Source organism: Scatophagus argus, chromosome 17 (assembly GCF_020382885.2).
Source record: "Scatophagus argus isolate fScaArg1 chromosome 17, fScaArg1.pri, whole genome shotgun sequence".
Classification (NCBI taxonomy): domain Eukaryota; kingdom Metazoa; phylum Chordata; class Actinopteri; family Scatophagidae; genus Scatophagus; species Scatophagus argus.
In genome coordinates this window covers 15,671,917-15,687,684 of record NC_058509.1, presented here as the reverse complement: position 1 = coordinate 15,687,684, position 15,768 = coordinate 15,671,917, and the positions used below count along the sequence as shown (strand labels likewise).

At 42.3% G+C, this 15,768-nt stretch overlaps 1 protein-coding gene across 1 annotated transcript in view; it reads right to left on the bottom strand.

The window, feature by feature from the left end:
- Window positions 1–1,909: 1,909 nt before the first annotated feature.
- Window positions 1,910–15,768, bottom strand: part of trit1 (tRNA isopentenyltransferase 1) — a 31,316-nt gene continuing 17,457 nt past the window's right edge. The window contains exons 7-11 of the mRNA XM_046417340.1: window positions 12,473–12,585; window positions 12,287–12,364; window positions 4,241–4,350; window positions 3,220–3,337; window positions 1,910–2,455 (exon numbers count right to left, since the gene is read on the bottom strand). Of these exons, the coding sequence (XP_046273296.1) occupies window positions 2,226–2,455; window positions 3,220–3,337; window positions 4,241–4,350; window positions 12,287–12,364; window positions 12,473–12,585 (649 nt within the window). The 3' untranslated portion in view covers window positions 1,910–2,225. The remainder of the gene's footprint in view (window positions 2,456–3,219; window positions 3,338–4,240; window positions 4,351–12,286; window positions 12,365–12,472; window positions 12,586–15,768) is intronic.

Below are 15,768 nucleotides of genomic sequence, written 5' to 3'. Positions count from 1 at the left end.
AGTATTCATCTGCAGCACACATCATATGCAGTAAAGCCAGCACCAGAGGCCAAAACTCCATGGCAAACAGGCCAGACGCAGACAACAAGCACCTATAGGCTGCAGCCTGTGTTACATAAGCCTGCCTGCAGTTCCCCCACAGACGGCCTCATGTATAGGACAGTGTGTGCTCTGTGAACATATACAGCTAACTGAGCTGCTACAGGGCAGGACTGGACTGAGAGAGGGAGAGACAGAAATGGAGCGCTCAAACTGAGTAAATTATTGTGCTGCTCTTGAGCTGATGCAGATACATAAACAGACACGTGTGTGCGTACACATACACATGCACAAGCTGTGAACGTGCTCCAGTAGCAGCAGTCGTCCAATCAAATACTCCAGAAGGAAGAAAAATTTGTATGAATGTGTGTGTGTGTGTGTGTGTGTGTGTGTGTGTGTGTGTGTGGGAGGCCATAGTTGCAGGCTTCCCGTTTCAAAGCTGATTTGGTGTGTTGATTCTTTGTGCTCACTATCCGCAGCTAATGAGTTCACTCAGCGCACGTATGCGCGTGTGCATGTGTCCATAGATGATCCACTGCATCGCTCTGCGCAAATCACTAATTAGCCTTGTGACCGTGGACGCTGCCCCAGTTCTCCACTTCTAAGAGCGTGTGTATGTGTGGGTCAAGAGGCTGAAGCCTTATGTCATTGAATTGCACAAGCTTCCCTCTTTAAATGTGGAATGATTCAGCAGTGCCTGGAGGTGCCAGGCAAGACTGGCTGAGACACTCAAGATAAGAACATACCACACATAAAGTTGCCAAAGTGTAGCAGATGACTGATAATGCTCTTATTCAAAGATTACCCTTTTTGTTTTGGTAATTACAGCGATGATAGAGGTGAAAAAAAATGACTAGAGGGAAAAGGAAAGTGTATGTAAAAATTACACAGAAGGAAAGAAAAACAAAGCGTGCAAACACAGGGTTAAGGGTTATAAAAACCAGACACCAGTTGCACAGCGACCTTTGCTATCGGTGTGACTCCCATACTGTATGGTAAGCCCCCAGTGAGCTTGAGGACTGACCCAGTTTGGAAAGAGAGAATGTGGGACACACACACACACACACACACACACATTTCCAGCTATTATGTGGCTGGAAATATTTTTAGTCATGTAGATGAGGTCAAACACTGGGAGCCTGTGAACTAAACTTGTACTGAAAGAATACGTCTTCAACTTGGTCTGAAAGCTTAAAGAAAGAGATGATGGAGTGTTTGCCGGGAGTGTAGAACGATTGTCTGATCCTCAGGGACAGGGAGGTGTGTGGGTGTGTGTGTGTGTGTGTGTGTGGGGGGGGGGGGGGGGTTGCCCTGTCCTGCTGAGAAGAAAAAGTGGCAGGTGAGGAGAGGGAAAGGGAGCGCCAAAACAGGCCTTTGGAGAGATTCCAGGTATTGTGTAAACGGTTTTACAGCAGGAGGGCACACCTTGGTTTGAAACGGTACAACACGCTGCTGGATAAACAGAGACCTGCAATCAGAGCTGTGAAAACACAGAACAGAAGTGAGCTTAGCTGAAGCTCCACTGAAGGACAACAGCACTAATCAGGTGACCGATCATCATCAAACAGAGAGCTAGAAAAACGTATTTAATGACAGTAAAACAAGATGGCAGTGGGCAAACAGTGCACAGTGGTGAGGGCTGTGTAAGCATGCCAGTGAAATGCAGAGATAAAAGTAAAACAACTGCTGATGTCATGTGAAAACTTCTCAAATCCAATTTTGGGGCTTTTCCTTTTTCACCTCACAAAGCTCCTCAATTGCTTGAAAAAATTTAAGATCCTTTGGTTTATTGATCCATTTTCCAAAGTGTCTGTGGTTAAACTAAAGACGAGCCATTGAAACTGAAACCTTGAAATGCTAACAGAATGTAGCAATCGTCTCTTCATTTAAGGCACATTTGGCTAAAAGAGAAAAAATACAGCCCTTATAGATTTTCAGGTTAAAAAAGGAGTCCTTAGAATTTACATTTCCTTGCTTGCAAATGCCATAGAACATCTCATTTATCCTTTTGATTCCACAGCGTTGAACTGACCTGACCATTGACACGTCTACTGAAAAAATTTACAGCACAAGGATCCATATTCACTACTCGTGGACAATATGCTCTTTGTTACACAATTCAGTGAGGATCAGTTCTTAGTGCAGAAAAGTGGTGGGAACCTGAATGAAGATGTCAGAGCCTCCCATTAAAATGTCACAGGTACTTCCTTGTGTGTTGTTACGGTGTCTGGGGACGACTCCTCAGAGGGTTCACCGCAGCCCGGGGCAACAGTAGCACAAGAGTCCTTTGAGAGGCTGTCTGCAGTCTCTGCAGCAGAGGCAGGAGGTGCAGTGCTAAGCTGGGATTGGCCACAGGCGGAATCCAACTTCCTCTTCTTCCTCACATGATGGTGATGCTTTTTGGACTTCAAGTGAGCTACAAGTAAACAAAATAAAGAGAAGGTACAGTTGGATACATGTGGCATGAAACAACATGTTTTCATCGCAGTGAATCCGTGTATCCAAAATGAGTTACGAGTCAAAGAAATAAGCAGAAACTTGTCAAGAGCCAGTTTGTCAGCACTCTTTATGGCACTCTATGGCATTCTGAAGCCTTTTGGAAACTAAAATGATCTGTATGGACTCAGATGGATGGTTGGATAGATAGAAAGCAACAAGTAGAAAGGGTTTGTTGTGGCATTTTTTTATTTTATTTCATTTCAATTTATTTATATAGCACCTCATACAGTCAAAATTGTCTCTAGATGCTTTACAGAGACCCAGAGCCTGAACCCTGAGCAAGCAGACAGTGGCAAGGAAAAACTCCCTTTTAACAGGAAGAAACCTTGAGCAGGACCCGGCTTGCAAGGGAGAACCATCCTGCTGATAGTCGGCCGGGTGAAGGGGGGGGGGGGTAGACAATGCGAGAGAAAGCGAGAGAGAGAGAGAGAGAGAAACATACATGCAATACACATCAGAAATTACAAGGACAAACATGACAGGTTGTTATAATTGGAATTCTGAAGGCTATGTATTGTATGTATTTGTTTTTTAGCTGATATGTTATTTAATTAATACTAGAGGGATGGGTGACTTACTGAAATGACTAAAATTTGAAGAGACTTTAGTCTCTACATTTTAATGGCTAAAAACAGAAAGGAATGCCACGTGATTCTGTACTGTATGATGTGATAGGCTCACCTGTCCACTCCAGGTCACCAATGATCACTTTGTCACATAGATCACATGAATGGCGGCTCCGTTTGTTTTTCTGCTCCGACCCCTGCACTCTGATTGGTGCAATAGATGGCTCCTCACCCTTATCGAAATAGCGAAAAAAAAAAGTTTTTAGTGTCAGGGTTTAGCACTGAAAAGTTTTCAGTTTTCTTACTCACAAAATGACATTGTGTGTATCCTTGAGGTCTGACAAACATATTGAAGGCGTTTCCTTTCCCATAAAACAAAAGTAAGCTGTGCATTTATTTTTGTTTTCTTGTGCACTGGTACATTTGTTGACATGTTACTGCTACAAGCTGTCTATCAGCAAAACAGGATAAAACCGACAGCAGGATGTGAATAACACGTGCACGTGCGCTCCTGTGTTCACAATACACACAAACCAATTTGCTCCTATTGGTAGTCCCAGACTCTACAGGGTTTCTTTATTGATGTGTTTATGAAATACTGGGATTAGTCATTTAGTAATACTTACAGAGTAGGATGTAAAAGCAAAATGAAGGAAGTCAGACTCAGGTGTGAAAGGAAAGAGGAAACAAAGGGAAAAAGGGAAGTTGAAATTAACAGAATGAGAGGAAAAAGAAGGAAGAAAAGGGAAATTAACAACAAAAGTTGGAAGATTTGGATACGCTAGTATGATGCTTAGATGGAAATGGAAGGAAAAAAGAGAGAAATGTGTAAATGAAAGGAAGAAAGAAATAAAAGTACAGTATAGCGATAAAAAAGAAAAAGTTACAGCAGGTAAAAAGAAAGAGCGGAGGAAGGAAAATTTCACAGGGTGGGGAACAAATTAGGATTCAGGAAGAAGGGAACAAATTCGGGTAAAAAAGGAAAGTGATGGAAAAGGGAGGAAATAAAGGGAAACTATGAGAGAAAACAAAGCAAACAATGAAAAGATGAAAGGACTGAGCAACATATCATTTTATCTCCTCAGCAGATGAAAGCTGCTAACAGGAGCAGGTGCTTTACATAACCGAGTCGTCACCTTTCTGAGACTGTCCAGTATCTGCAGTGAAGGGCTCAGCACCGTCTCCTCCCACCTGGACACGTCTGTCACATCCAGGCCGTACACCGCCGGCACGTTGTCTCCTGGTCCTACACACACGTGCGCGCGCACACACACACACACACACACACGTCAAATGCAGACAGTTAGTGCACATCATGCATTTTACAAGGTCAACACAGGCTTCCAATGAATGTAATTAAGTTTTTTTAAAGCCCAGATTTTGATTCAGTCTTTCCACCATTCATTTTAACTGGATTTAAGGAAAAGACTCGGACTCCAACATATCCACTACTACCTCGGGCCACTACTAAGTTGGGTTAGTGACAAAACCGCTAACCACTATGTTTTTTTATGACTCAAAATGTCATAAAAAACATTCATCACATTAAAGAGGTTGACACTGACGTGCATGTTTGATTCCGAACTGATTCATGTAAATGATTATTTTACATCTAACGAGAAACAAACAAACTCCAAAGCGGTTGACGTTATATCAGAAGGCATGAGATGGACTTAAGGATAGATCCCACACAAGCTGGGAAATTTAGCTCAGCGATGTGCCGGGGCCGCACCCTGAAGCTCTGTCAACCTGCTGACTCACACTGGCTCGATAATGTCTCTCCCTCCTTCCTCCCACCCTTCTCTCTTGCGCACCATCTCTCCCTCTCTTGCCATCAGTCTGGCTTCGGCTTTCACTCACTCTCTCTCTCCCCCCCTCAAACTCTTCCACCCCCGTGTTTCTATTTTGCATCAGTCAGCAGTCTCCGGGCCAGGCTTCAGCACCGAACAGCAGCACCCCAACCATGCCCTGCTCGTCTATCTGCCCCTCTGAATGCATCAAGAGTCCCTGCCACGCACTGACTGAGGACAAACGGATGCAAAAGAAAATGAATGTGTTTGCAACCTGCAGAAAGTGACTTCAGACAACTGCAGCTGCACGTAAATACACTCGCATTTTAAACAAACAGTTTACTGCAAAATCAAAATTAGATATTTTTTCTCTTACCTTTAATGCTGTTAATGCAACTACATTGTTCTGGAGTTGCAAGGTTTTGGAGATATTGGCAGCAGAGATGTCTACCTTCTCTGAAATATACTGGAACTAGATGACACTTTTCTTGGGTTGCTCATAGCATCACAAAAAAAAGAAATAAAAATTGGAAAATGCTCAACCGGAATGTCTGTTTTCAGAAATCATGACCTGGTTACTCAAGATAATCCACAGACCTTGCTGTGAGCAGCAGGAACTATTTTCTTTCAGTACCACTCCACACAGGAAAGTGTGCATCTCATGGACGACATGCTAGCTAACTAAGCCAGCCAACGTTACAGCTGAGGACAAGGACATCAATGTTTACATCTCACACACTCACAAGCAAGTGTCTTGGCCATCTCGAGTAGATGCAGGTGTCCTTGTGCGCAGTGATAGACTGTAGTTCAGCACAAGGAAAACAGCTGCTGATATTTGAGAAAAGACATGCATCTCTATGGCTGATCTCTCCAAAACTTGGCCACTCGCACCAAAACAATCTAGACAGAAATAGCACTGCAGGAATGAGGAAAGAATTATGTAGAGATACAATATGTAAGTTGAAAATACAAGGAAAATAATAAAGAGTGAAGTATAAAGGGCGAATACGCAAAATAATTTCAACAAACAAGGTGTGCTTTTTGAGAATCCTCCCCCCGGGACTAATAAAGATTTATCTTATCTTATGATGATTTAAGCTTGGTGTTGACATAAACCGCAGCATTGGAGAAACTAAAACTAGAACTGAAACTGATGACGGTTCTCCAGCAAAAGTCTGGGCACCATCAATGTCTACACAAAACATCACGGCAATCCACCCAACAGCTGTTGAGATATTTTCATCTGGACACTGTCATCTATAATGCCACACTACTAGCATCTCTAAAAAGTCAGAAAATTCAAAAAGCTGGATCTAGGCAGGTGCATTTTTTTTCCATATAATATCAATCTGTGAAGCACACACACTCATGTAAATGAATCTCATTAACCTGCGAGGCACAGTTAGCCAACTCAATTATGACTTAATCCTTTCCACACAGAGTGAACCGTGGAGTTGAGGGCAGCAGACACCCTATGGACTGAAGTTACTGACTCTGCTGAGAACTGTCTGGGACTCCATTATTACAGAGGAAAACAGAGCGGTAACTGTATAACTGGTCATCTGTGCAACAAACTGTATTGACTCTGTCAGAAGAATGAGTGTGTGGGAACAATGAGTGTCTTCACGCAGCCATGCCTGAGAGCCATAAACTTCCATTTTAGCCCGGCTCTTGGCACAAGCCAAGAATTACTGTCAGCCACTTATACATGTGATGTATTTCATTCATTTCCTGTCCAAGCCAGCTTTGCTTAATTGAATAGCTGACAAAGGGCGTAAAAGCAAAGCAAACACAAAGAACCTTAATGGCACCGTCTAAGAACCCCTGCACCTGCATCATTTGGGTTTCTGTGTGTGTGTGTTTTCTCTTTTATAAATGCACACTACTAATCCCAAAACTCTGTCCAGACAGGTGTTTATGCAGTTAGACAGTAGGTCAATAAGTTAGTGTGGTTTGAAAACAAACAAACAAAAAAAAAACAACACTGACTGTTAATCAAAGCTTCAGGTTTCAATAACATGGTTACTCTGTGTGGGTGTGTGTGTGGGGTCTTTTGTGTTTGTGGCACAATAGCAGACAGGTGGTGTTAGCAGCCATCATCTGGCATACCCATACCAGATGCAGAGCTAGAGCTCTCTCCCTCAGGTGTAAATAGTCCACCTTGCCAGGTGACCTCCTGCGCCCTCCTGTTGCTGCTATCTCTCTCCTTAATTTGTTCTTTTATCTCTCTCTAAATAAAAGAGAGACAGTGAATAGTGGGTTGCCAGATGCCGGATGGAACCCCCCCTCCAGCATTCTTGTTTGGGATCTGGTGAAATTTAACTCTGCTAATCCACTCTGTAGTCAATGAGGGTTGATAAGAAACTTGGAACAAAGAAAAAAGGTGGTGGACACACACACACACGCGATACACCACACACTGCAAACGCTGCCTTTCAAGCACAGAGGGGAGTCTTGCCAACAAGAAAGAGCATCTCCTGTCGCCGGGCAGCTGCTTGCCAGTGTTGAGTACAAGTGTGTGTGTGTGTGTGTTGAAACAGTAGTCCACCTGTTGCAACAAATGGGCCAGGAGTCATTTGCTGCGTTATCCTCATGTTTGCTGAGTGAGGATGTGCGCCTGTGTGCGCTCTGCTATAAAAGCTGAACCACCAGCCCCTCAGCCCAGCTGTGCTTCTTTGGCTCCCATTCACACTGGAACATGACAGCTGCCTCTGTTCACTCAACAGCCTCCTTCCTCTTTCCCATAGTTCCTCTTCCACTTTTTGTGTCTCTTACCTCCTTCTGTTGTTCATGTTTGACATCTCTGCAGCGGACTGGACAGGACAGGGATATTTCTGTGTTCTTCTCTTTCATTCTGGCTCTAAAAGTAACATACTAATGTAACTTAGGCCACTACTTAATCAGAAAATTTGTCTCCATTAAAAAGCTGTGCATGTTTTAAATAGATATCATACTGTCGCCATGGCAATAATAGCGAGTGGGGATGACACCAACAATGAGGGCTCCCCTTTGGACCCCACAGACGTTACGTATCCCTAGATCACCTCTGCTGTTTTTATGCTTCATTTATGGAGGACTCCCTTAGAGTCACAACCTTTTTTCCTCTCTCTTCGTGCACCAGCTTTTACACCTCACCTTTTCTTTTTTTTTAATTTTATTTTGGATTTTTATTTTTCGATTCCTCCTTCTAACCCTTATGTGTCATTGTCATCTCAACCAGCCCTCTCTTGTCTCTCTCCACCCAGCAGACGTGGCAAAGTGCGTGTGTGTATACATGAAAGCTTTGCACTTGCTAGACAGACAAGGGTGTAAACTCGCTCCACACCTGTTGCCCTAGCTAGTTCAAATTACCTTCACTCTCTATCCACCCAGCTATCCATGTGTCCTTCCTGTCTCCCTCCATCCACCCTTTACTTACTCACTCTTTCTCGTGGGACTAAAAGATACCTACACCCCTGTTACTTAACACTCACAGGGCCTCAGTCCAACAACACCTGTGTAACCTGGTTACAGGTAGAGCACGTGTGCAGTTGTGTCTGTGGGGAATTAAAAATAAACAACCTCTGAGGGTACTGGCACCTTGCGTCTAGAATGTAGCACTTCTTAAAATTAATCTGACTTCAAATTACCATTTTCTTTATGGGTAATTAAATCCACTAATTAAACGTTGCCCTATAACCACACAAACACACACACACACGCACATCCTATAAGCATGCGCACACATACAGACGCACCTAAAGGCAAGACAAATTAAGCTTGGTTTAATTTGAGCTGGCTGACCTGGTGTTTAAATCCCCACAGCAACCAAAGCTGAGTGCACCAAGAGCAGTGCATCCAGATGAACAGTATTTAAGACACTGAATGCCCACCTGCTCCCTTGTTGACAGTCACTGCTAAAAACTGTGAACCGTAAACGTGGGTTAAACTTGTGCCTTGGAAGCATGTGATTGTGCGTCTTTCTGAGTATTTAAATATACGGTATATACAACATTCAGGTCATTTTCTTGCTTCTCTAACCTCCTTCATTATCTGACTGAGGCTCTCTGTCATTTCCAATTTGTCCTTCCCTTTGACCCACTAGTCTCTGTGCGCTATTGGGTTGGTCTACGTAGCCCCCGGTGACCCTGTTGCCTGAGTTTGTGTGGTCAGGGCAAATTCCCGGCAGCTCTGTAATGCTTCAAGAGATTAGCCTGCTCAGCTGAGGCCTGCTGGCATCTGTGTGTGTGTGTGTGTGGCTGTGTGTGTGGAGCTCAGATGAAACAGAAAAGAGGTCAGCAGTCACAGTGAGGAGAACAGAGACGACGCAGAGCGAGAGGTGGGAAGAGTGCGGTTAAAGAGCAAAGCCTTGGGTTAGGACGATCCCTGCCAGGCCTGGACACAAGAGCAAGATCATGTGTGAACATGAGAAAGATCTTTTACTGGAAAATTACGGCACTTCACATTTTACTCACCCACTCACCCAAGAATAATGTCTGTTGGGGCCAAGGAGCTAAACCTTCTAAGACTTTACAAAACACTCACTATTCTAGCGACACAGATTTCCAGGGGACTATTTTCTGAATTCAGTTTCAGACAGACTCGGTACAAATGTCTGACATATTTGGTGACATCTTAGGAGCTCATGGTTCTTGCCCACATGAACGTGATTCACGCTGGAGTCAATCAGAAAAATGCAGGGTGGTTGTGCAAAGAAACGGAACCCAACTCACGTTTTTCTGCAACATGATGCAATGCCATCCAACATTTACAAGTTAAATATGTACAAGCCATATTTATACCGTTTAGTGTGCAAGTGTGACGACGAAAAATAAAATTATTGCAGCCGTGAGAATTTTTCAGAGGATTAAATCTTTCATCAGAACATTTAAAATTATTTCTAAGAGGTTTTGGGAGCTGAAATGCCTTCAAACTCGAAACCTTAAGTCTATTCATCATATTGAACCTATGCCTTGCACTGAACTCCCACTAAAACCTTTTTTGTAGCTTCTACAAACACAAGAAGGCTCTCATGGACACATTCATGGTGCTGTGCAGAGATCACAGTAGCTAGTACTGGGACACCTGACCATTACACCAACAGGGACTTTAATGACATATCATTTTCAATACAGCTTTGCAGCTACAACAGCTTCCATTCTCCTGGGAAGGCTTTCAACAAGATGTTGGAGTGTTTCGCTGGGAATTTTTCCCATTTATGCAGTAAAGCATTTATGAGGTCAAACACTGAAGTTAGATAAAAAGTCATCTCCGTTCCAGTTCATCCCAAAGGTGTTGGATGGGGTTGAGGTCAGGGCTCTGTGTGGGCCAGTCAAGTTCTTGCACACCAAACTCATCCAACCATGTCTTTATGGACTTTGCTTTGTGCACTGGGGCACAGTCATGCTGGAATAGAAAAGGACCTTCCCCAAACTGTAGCCACAAAGTTGGAAGCACTGGAAGTGAGGGGCTGAACCCAACCCCTGAAAACAGCCCCATCCCAATGTTTTTGTCTATATAGTGTATGTCACTGCACTGTAAATTGCTTTGTACTGAGTCTTAGAGGAGTCTACATGGCAGGTTACATTGACTGTTCCAACAGACAGATTGATTACTGCATATGTAAAAGCGCAGAACATACATACACACGCATGTGATGAAGACCATATGGTGAGTGCAGCGGGTAGGCAGGCAGGCAGTCCGAAAGAGGGGTATTGAGGTTTAGAACCTGCCATGGCTTAGCCACTTGGGCCTAACAGGATTAGGAGACTGGGTTACTACAGGGCATGCTGCTGGTGGGACACGGAGGCCAGGTTTCCATTTTGGGACCAAGAAACACACTCAGCTTAACACATGTATTAAAACACATCTGACTTTCAGGGGTTGCGGCCAGGGTGGGAAATCAGCAATCTACCAAATGCTGGTAGATTTTGGCTGTTGTGGGTACATTTATCCATTCTGCACTTCAGGAATCAACCACTGCAGTGTTTTCTGTGCATTTGGTGCCAAAAAGCTGACAAAAAAACTGAACAGTCTTTACTGCAGGTGTTTGCTGGGGATGAAACATTATCCCCTCTATCACATCACAGTAGCTCCCACACGCTGCTGAAAATCAAATCCAATTTTGTGTGAGTGAATGAATTAGTCTTGTGAATTCCACAATTTAAAAATGGTAATGTTTTCAAACCAATGAGCCACTTTGAACCACTCTCCTAAATGTATGTTGGATATGAAGCTGTAGGCAGGAGGAGGTTATCTAAGCTCACAATCTGGAAACAAGCAGACATTCAAAAATTAGTCAATTAACTGATTAATCAGTCACAAGAAAATTGTCTATTAATCATGCCAATTTATTGTGTTAATTTATTTTTAAAGCAAAAATGGCCAATATTTTCTGGTTTGCAAAGATTTACTGCTTGTAAATGAAACATTTTGGGGTTTTGGATTGTTTGGTGTTACAAAGGAAGCAATTTAAAGACAAGTGATGAGCATTTTTTGTTTTGTAACCTGGCTAACTGGGGCACATAACAATAAAGACAATTTAGACTCTAGTTTCTGCATCAAACAAACAAGATATAGCGTGTTAATCTGTGAGCTTCAGGTGCTCAGGCAGATTCTTATTTACCTTTGGGCAGAACCAGGCTAGCTGTTTTCCCCTGCTTTCAGTCTTTATGCTAAGCTAAGCTAAGCTAGTCATCTCCCAGCTGTAGCTTTACATTTCACATGTACACGAGACATGGCAGTGGTACTGATATTCTCAGTGAGAAAACTAAAGCAAGCATATTACTTCGACTTAAAATGTCAAACTATTTCTTTAATGACGTGCCAGTGAATGAATTAATCTTGTGAATTACACAATTTAAAAATGGTAATGTGTTCACACCAACGAGCCATTTTGGATGTACTGGACTGGACTGGATCTGATAAGCATTGCAAATTTTGCCTTTGGAATTAAAAATGGTAAATTTAAATCAATCTAAAACAAACAAAAAAAACAACTAAACTAAATAAGGAGTGAGGAGTAAATTAAAAACTCTTTTTAGATTGCCTAAATGCTGATGTTCTTAGTTTGCAAACATAATTAATAAATAAATCACACAGTGGGCAATGATTGTTTGAAAGCAACATCACTCAAATTCTGCTGTGAACACAAACTCAAGAACACATATGCAGACATGCACATGCACACACAGACATACATATACACACACACACACATACACACACACACAACTACACTGTGTATCCTGGAACACAATACAGTGTCTGAGAGGCTTCTTGTGTTTCTAATGGACTGCATGATTCTCATCTTGTTAAAGAGAGTTCTGATTGCTGAGGAACAGGACCGTGTAGGACAAACACACACAAACACACGCACTCACACACTGCACCAGGTGAGTGAACAGTACTCACGTTTAAGAAAGCGGTGAAGGACCCATTTATTCTGTTTGCGGGCGTAGCGCCTTGTAGCAATCTTCAAAGCTTCTATACCTGCACAGAGTTAAAAGGAAGCTGTTACAGATGAAGAAGAGGCACGAGAAAAATCTTTAAATAGATTCTTCTGGCAGATAAGTCAAACAGTCCAAGTATTTCTCTGACCTTTGTCTCGCAGTCTGTCTTTCTCCTGCTGGGTGCTGCTTTCAGGAACAGTCAGGTAATCATGAAACTCCTTAAAACCTATTGACTGGAAAATCCCATGTTGATAGTCCTGACTGGAGAGGAGAGAAGAGGAGGAAAAGGAACATTATCCATCAATTTAAAAAAAAAAAAAGTTTCTGTCTCTAACCTGACATTTCCAGATACCCGGTGGTGACTTATTTCACCTTCTGCTCCTCTCCTCCTCCTCTATCTCTCCTTCCCTTCCCTCCCTGAACAAAGAATATCAGTCTGAGCAGATGGGAGGCCCTTCGGGGTACAAAGTGACAGAATGACATTAAAAAAACTGAATGGCACTGGCAGAGGGACCCACGGGTGCCCAGACTCAGTTGCCAGACCTGAGTGACATCAAGCTGGGGCAGAGGCCCACTGGTTACCTCGCCAGTCAGAAAAGACAGAACATTTCCATCAACATCAGACTATATCACCCCAAAGTGAACACTGCTCCCTGACCTGAACTGTACCTTTGGAAATTATGGTAAGTGTCCACAATTGATACACATGTTAAGTTCAATGATATGAACCTATGAACAGATAAAACAATCAACAGACTGCACCAAACCGTTCACCTTATGCAAAATGGATGGCACTGTGTGCATATAAATCTTAGGGATTTAAAGCTGCTATCTGCATCTGCCTACTTCACAAAATGTCATTTCTACCCAAACCAGGCAGGGAGTACCAGACAAGTATAAACATGTATTAAGTATAAGTATTTTAAACAAGTATGAGAAATAACATTCTAACTCTCTACCTAAATGCAATCATCTAATTAAACAAGGTTTGTTTTTGAAAGTATACAACTGTTAATGGTCAGAGACGAAAACAGAGGTTTAATGGTAAGAAAAAATTCAGAAGAAAGAATTTCCTATTGCCTGATTTTTATCAGTATCACATCATGAAGTAAAAAGATTTCCTGTGAAACACAAGACGGGCTTTATTCTGCCCTACCCCAACAAAACCCGGTGCAAAACATTCAAAAAGGATAAAAGGTTACAGATGATCAGCCACACTGATCACAAAAATCTGTGTTTTTAGCCTATAGACCCTGCTTTGGCTAACAGCAGCTCCTGTTTGCTGGATTACTTTTATACTGGAGGAAAAGTTTGAATCTGATTATGATTGTAAAAAGAAGTTTTTTTTCTGTGATTTCCCAACTGATTTGTAAAGAGAGGTCATAACTCAGGAAGCTGTCTGAAAATGTTCAAAACAGACTATCTGTAATTAAACTGTAATTTTAGAGAGCTTTCCGCCATGTTCCCATAGACCTGATTCAAAGAAAATACCACAGATTGAAATTGTAATTTAGTTGCAATTCTTCAGATGGTATTACAGAATTCACACTTTACAAGGACCTGTACAGTTTATCACAGTTCTTAACTGTCAATGATTTTTGTTATGGAAAGGAAACTTTGGTTTATAGACTTGTTTTTATTTATTTATTTACTTTAATTCACATTGCAAAGATTATAATAAAAAAATGACAATTATTTTTGGCCCATAACCTACACTTGTAACCTAAACAAGAAGAGGAAATAACAAAAATAAATCTGGCTAGACGGGCAGAGACAGAAATTTGAGAATAGCGACAGGGCGCAGGAAATGTAGTCAATGGAGGGAGAAAAAAGAAAGACAGAGGAAGAGAGGGAGGGAGAGATTTGACCTTGATGTCTGGCCACAGCAGCCAGCCGGGGACAGAGACATGAGGGTAAAGGAGAGGAAGACAGACGGACAGAGGAGGGGAGGGGGGGTAAAGTGCTTGGGTGATCAGATTGCTGAGAGGGCAATAGTGGCGGTGATGGAGATGGAGAGAGAGAGAGAGAGAGAGAGGAGGAAGAGGGAAGAGGAAGAGGGAGGAGGAGGCTGCTGGTTGATGAGGTGGGATGGTGTAATGAAAGGAGGGTAGAAAGAATGGAATTGGCAGCCTCCTGGGCACCATTCCACCAATGCATCAACTCTCCGCAGCCACACCCCGTCACACACAATATCAATATCTGCTGCCAAGAGAGACCCACAGCAGTGTTCACACACTGCATCTGTTTCAGCTCTTAGCGAAGCCCACACACATTTCATGTCACATACAGAACATACAAAATTCTTATTTAAATAGGACCGCTTTTACTGCAAATTTGGTCTTGTAGATGTAACTATCATTAATCAAATACTACTTTTTAAGCATCATGGTAACAAAGAAGCGCCAAATTGTTAAGGAAATGTCAAGGAAAACTTAGTAATTGTGAGAAAAGCAAGCAAAGATTCTTGACTATATTATCATCAAATAGTATCTTTAATAGACAGCACAGGACTGTAATTAATTTGCCAGGATGTGCATTCAGTGTGGGATAAAATTCCTGAGGCCTCAAGGTAATAAGTACCAATCACCAGACTCCCTCGGTGGTGATAACGTCCTACGGAGGGGGATTATCTCTGCCATTCTTAATAATCACTGGACATCCTAAAGAAGTATCAGTCCCATCTGAACTAAACTTGCCACAGTGTGAGCTGGATCTAAAGTGGTCTCTAGGCCTTTGAGAGATGACAATGTACAGAACATAGTGGCCTGTCAGATGGGGAAGCAGAAATAAATAACTGGATAGCTGCTTGACTGAGTTCACTTCACTCCTATTGTCCTGGTTACATGGAAGAGAGGAGTTAAGTCTTAGTCTAGACTGAATGTCTGGATCATTAATTTAGATAGGAGGATGAGAACATGTTTCTGAACTAGTTGCACAGACACTGAACCCTCACACCACCTTGTAATGTTACATAATAACAGCAATGATGACAAAAAAAAGATAAAACACAACTCAAGTAGTGTGTCTTGACTTTGTGAACAAAGGAGAACAAAACAATTCCCACAGACATTAAAGACTGATTTTCACACATCAAACAACTCAACAACAACTCCATATGTTTTATAAAAAGCTGTACAAAGTCCCAGAGGCAGCTGCACAGAGGCTGATAAATGTCTTTGAGTGACATCACTTAAGTCAGCGTCTTGTGGACTAAAAGACTTCAAGTTTGAAAATGAAATAAATCTGGTTATGTGGAGGAAGAAAAAAGAGAGTTTACCAGCGGCTCAATGCTACATAAGCTGTGACTAGCATAACATAAATGAACCTATGACCGAATTGCTGGTGGTCGAGTTGTGTTGTGGACAATGTAAGTAAGGAAGACATGCATGGAATACAAAAAAGATGATATATCTACTGCATTGATTTTTAAAAAAAACTGTCCAC